We start from the raw sequence: 5,600 nt of genomic DNA, 5'->3' as shown, positions 1-5,600 counted from the left end.
ATCCTTGTTGTAAATGTAGATTTAGAGTTTGAATGCACCCAAAACTTGGAATAAAACTTAGTTTGACTTTCTGGAGTATTTCGCAGCTTCTATACAATAGTGCATCACCTATACAAGGAATATTTAACCAATGTTTTCACTCAACAATGAGGAAATGAGGTGAACATTTAGCTTACTGTTGGCCACAACCTCAAGAATATGGTTCCAATCTCCAACCTTAAGAAAATTATGAGTTCTTTTTAGTGCACCCTCACTCCTCCATCCCAAGAAGCCCTTTTGTGTGGTGGAACACCCCAAAGTCTGATTATAATTTAGTATTCATGCGACTACAAGAATGGAATTCCTAGCCAAAGGAAGTGTGCCAATCTCAGCCACATCCTCTATAAAAATGCAACAGTCAATAAGCAGTAAATCAACCTTCCATATAACTCAAACATGCCCTAGAAATATGGTGAAAATCACCCCAATAACAAAGATATAGCTTGGACTTTGTTTGATTTAGAAATATATGGTTACAAACTTCTAAATTGCTTCCAATTCGTCTTTGCCTTCACAAATTTGACCCATAGTTTATTCAATAAAAAATGTTCCGTAAATATAGATATACATAAAATGAGTTACGTGTGGGAGAAAAGAATGAAAGAAAAGAAAACAGTTCCAAAAAATTGAATGATTTATAAATAACAACATTATTGAAAATTTTGATATTTATCTAAATTTAATCTATAGATGAAAAGAAACTAATAAATATAAATAATTTTATAAGATAAAACAATCATAATTATATAATAATATAATTTGCAGTTTTATAAAATAATATCAATCATGTTTTAAAATTCACTAAAAACAATATGATGGAATATAATATAAAAGGAATGATATAAAAATTAAGAGTAGTTTTATGTGCGACTTTTTGGAAAGTTTTCAACTTCATTAAAATCACAAGGAGTGCCTTAAAGATTTTTGAGGGTGTTGAATCCATATATGCAGTAAAAAACGAGTTTAAACAACACAAATCAAGATTTGGCCATAAAAATTTTAGCCAGAAATCCACAAAAAACTCCAAAATATCAGACCTAAAAATTACTCCAAAAAAATATCAAACTAACTAAATACAGCTTTTCTTTTGATTTAATTATTTTTATATAAAAAATTCATCACTCTCGATCTCGGGCCTTGCAAGGATTTCTCTTTCCAATTTCTCACTTGACAAATCCAAAAGACTCTGCTTAGCAAGAAAATCTGCTGCCTGCAATAACATAATATAAAACATATCAACCAGCATTCAATTACATTACTTATTGACTTTTAAAAAGATAATACTCCACATTATTTTTATGATAACATTACCTTTATTATATCCCGCAGTGTTGATATGTCCACGCTGATAAAATTCTCATCCCACTCTTTAATTTCACGTGAGGTTTGAGTTGAGTTGCGTAAATGATAGTCATAGTATTGGATCACCTTTTCCAATATTGGAGTGGATACATAAACAGGCACAGTTGCATGAGATATATCGATGAATTCTGCCATATTCTTTATCACCTTCGACTCCATTGCAATTTCTCTGCCCACCCGAAAAATTTCTCCGTCAGACGTTTCCAGTGCCACTGTGTTGACCATATCGTTTTCCATTGATCGTTCGACCCAGATCCTGTGTCCGAAGTCAAAGGGTAGAAATACAAATTAACGTCCCAAGTCAAAGGGTAGAAATACAAATTAACGCGAGCTGAACTTAGATATTAATGTGTAGTTGAGAGAGATGTGTAGTTGAGAGAGAAATATAAAACATTTAGAAATGGATTTTATATATATATATATCTGTGAGTTTTTTCACTGAACTTTTTCCACTACCGACATATGTTAGGATCATTTTTAGTATTTATTTTATGTCAAATTAAGTTTTATTTTTGTAAGTTTGGTCGGACTACATTTTTATTATTATGGTTATGATAATCTTCTTAAAGATCGACATACATGATGATCATCGAATTATTATTATAATAATGTGAAATTATGATCATTCTTACTATTTATTCTATGTCAAATTATGTTTTTTATTTTTGTAACCTTGGTGGGACTACATTTTTATTATTATCATTATGATAATCTTATTTAAGGACCATGGTACATGATGATCATCGTATTATTATTATTATAATAATAATGTGAAATTATGATCATTCTTACTATTTATTCTATGTCAAATTAAGCTTTTATTTTTGTAAGCTTGGTGGGACTACATTTTTATTATCATCATTATGATAATCTTCTCTAAGGACTGACATACATGATGATCATCGTATTATTATTATTATTATTATTATTATTATTATTATTATTATGATGTGAAATTATGATCATTCTTACTATTTATTATTATTATTATAATGTGAGATTATGATCATTCTTACTATTGGTGGTCATAGCTGCCACAATATTTTATAGAGTTCAAATAACAATTGATAGATAACTATAACTCGAAATAAAAAACATATAAAATATATACATTCCATAAAGGAAGGTTTGCAAAAAGAGGTCATTCTATGTGTTGTGTAGGATCAAGTTGCCGCTGCCCCCTGTGGCTGAAGATCAATGAATGGCCTGTGAAAATACTGGTAGAACTCATGTCCTATATGTTCTTGTGTCATCCAAGTACCGAAATGTTGCTACGCTACTTCTTTAGATAGACTGTCAGAAATCTGGTTCCCTTCCCTCTAGATATGACGACAAATTACATAGTCAAAATGTGATTTTATTGTAATAGTTTCTTCTAACACATTTCTGAGTGTGTGCATTGAACCAATTTATGACTAGTTTAGAGTCACCAAATATCTGCAGTTGCTAACATCCTTTCTCAAGGGAAAAAATAAGAAGTCTAAGGCTATTAAGTTATGCATAGTTATTTGTGCCTCTCCCTAAACCCGACTTCATCTTGTAATAATGATCTTCATTTAAATACAAAACTGCTCCTCTACCACAACCATCTTGTTGAGCAAATCCATCAAAATACACCAAAAGGAAAGCCTTGTCGATGATTTCCGCATTAATGATCGAGTGATTTTGTTTCAATTCATCCTCAGGGATCAAGTTATAAAGTGCCACTATGCGGGAACATGTAAGATTCCATTTTGATACCTTATCTTGAAAAATATTTTGGTTCCTTCCTAACCAAATACCCCAACAAACCAGAAGGGGTAGGTTTCATAGCTTTAAATAGAAGCATTCCACGAACTAGGGGAATTACTATAATATACTAATGTTATTATGAATAACAATGATATTAATAACATTAACGTTAAGATTAAGAACCCCCACACTCGGTGTTGGCTCCAGACAATTGTCCTTGTCATGCTGACCACAGGTGGATCAGGTGGCCACTTGGCCCATAGATTCAACCCTCATATAGGCCGGCAGGCTCATATTTATACTCGCGAGATGGAATCATTTACTTGCTCCTATTATCGTACATCGTCCCTCATTGGTTCATGATGTCGCCTTATTATTGCATGAAGAGGCTTACTTTGATGGAGATGGCTGAAGCTGGCATCATGGCTCGTATGTGTCCTTATGTAAGCCTACCTTCGGACCCGATGACCACTTCTCAAGATTTATTATTGATGTTACGTATGCTTAGTGTTTCTCTCACTTGTTTATGGTCGCCATGCCTGCACTCTGGATTGCATCCACACACTCTTTAGTTGCCTTGTATCTCAGTATGCATTGGACTTCTTGAAATTGGAGGGTCAACGTAGCCATCCTCCTTTGGTCTAGCAATTTCCATCCTCTCACGCTCACATAGTGGTTCTCGTGTCCCCCTGGACTCTAAGGATTTCAGTAATGGTCCCACTCTCATGAACAATGCAAATTATATTATTATATAATTATGATTGTTTTATCTTATAAAATTATTTATGTTTATTAGTTTCATTTCATCTATAAATTAAATTTAGATAAATATCAAAATTTTCAATAATGTTGTTATTTATAATAACTTGAGACAATAAATATCAAAATGATAATTTAAGTTGTTATTCACAGATTTTAGCAAATGATTTATTTTATTTGATTAATTTACTATTTCTTACTTTTTCTGAAAATTACTTATAAATCATTCAATTTTTTGGAACTGTTTTCTTTTCTTTCTTTTTTTCTCTCACACGTAACTCATTTAACAAGAAATTAATTTAAATTTTATAATTTTATTCACTTAAATTATTATTATTATGTATTATTAATTTGAATATTATTTTATAATAATATTAATATTAATAATAACATCTATGTATACCTATATTTACGGAACATTTAATTTATATGATCGTCTGATGTAAACTTAAGGTTGTAATAAAATTCAAAACTTTTTTTTTTTTTTGATTTGCATTAAGTCAATTTGTTTTCTTCTTCATTGACTCTAGCATGAGCATAATGGTTCTTTGCCTGAAGTTTTGATTGCCTCTCCCTCCATAAATAATCAATGAGATTTTCGAATTGCCAACGATGTAGCTACTTTTGTTTTGCATGTCCTAGATTTTCCTAATGTGTACACTGCTCTAGGTGATATGGGTAACATCACTCACATTTGGGATTGCAAATTTCCATACTTCGGTGGAGAATGAACACAGTTTAAGAACATGATAGGTATTTTCTTTGGATTTTTCACATAATACGCATTGGGAAGGGCCATGAATAGTTCTTTTTTTATAGATTTTCTACAGGTGAAATTTTTCCATGCACTAGTTCCCAGCAGAAAAGGTTAACTTTGGGAAAACCATCTTTATTCCAGATTTTACCCCGCATGTTATCCAAATTAAGGGGTTGTGGGAGATTGCCAATTAGCCTTTCTTAACCTTCTTTAACAATATGCCTATGTTCTTAAATCTTGTCTCGATTATGTGATCTAACTTGAAGCTTGCAATTGGAGCATATCCCTTTAATATTTCCTTTTCTTTATATTCTTCATTTCCTTACTCCCCATTTTGGGTTAGGCTTTAGATCCTCTTGACCAGCTTCTTCATGATTTTGAATAACATCAAGGTGGTTTATGGATGTGGAGGCCCCGTTTTTGTTTTGGGTGTTTGCATCTGGTGCCGATGTCAATTTATTTCATTCTTTTCATTGCATCTTCCATTGTTACCCTTAATATATTGTAGTTTTTGGCCCTTTTCTTGGAACATTATCTAGCAAAGTGGTCGTATTCGTGACATAAACAAAATTTAGCAAAGTGATGGTATTCATGACATAAACAACATTTGAATGATATTTTCTCGTAATCTAGGGTTTGGCGATGTATCCACTCCACTGTTGTCAGATTAATCACAGAAGGAAGCCCCTTTTCTAGATCTTTCCTAAATCGATGTCCATGCATATTTTGGTGCATGTAAACTGTGAGTCAGCGACCAACTCCACTTTTGATTGCCCCTTTTCTAGATCTTTTCTAGATCAACATCCATGCATATTTTGGTGCATGTAAACTGGGAGCCATCTACCAACTTTAATTTTCATTTCCCTTAGCAATCATCGCTCCGATAAGATAGTAACAGTCTGGTGAGTTTAACCCAAATTAGGATCGTAATCAGCACCAGTTTTTTTAGCAT

The 5,600-nt window shown here is 32.2% G+C and overlaps 1 protein-coding gene across 1 annotated transcript; it reads right to left on the bottom strand.

Annotated features, from left to right (window-relative positions):
- Positions 1-1,141: 1,141 nt before the first annotated feature.
- On the bottom strand, positions 1,142-1,638 carry LOC149171412 (E3 ubiquitin ligase complex SCF subunit scon-3-like). The gene is made up of 2 exons (XM_089425956.1): positions 1,351-1,638; positions 1,142-1,249 (listed from the first exon to the last, which is right to left on the bottom strand). Exons 1-2 carry the CDS (start codon positions 1,636-1,638, stop codon positions 1,142-1,144), a joined length of 396 nt encoding a protein of 131 aa, XP_089282082.1.
- Between the last annotated feature and the right edge of the window lie 3,962 nt (positions 1,639-5,600).

This window comes from Pinus tabuliformis, chromosome 4_2, assembly GCF_031772625.1.
Source record: "Pinus tabuliformis cultivar Carrire ecotype Pingquan chromosome 4_2, CPIR1, whole genome shotgun sequence".
Taxonomy (NCBI): Eukaryota; Viridiplantae; Streptophyta; class Pinopsida; order Pinales; family Pinaceae; genus Pinus; species Pinus tabuliformis.
The sequence above is the reverse complement of the archived record's forward strand: the minus strand, read 5'-3'. Positions and strand labels throughout refer to the sequence as shown.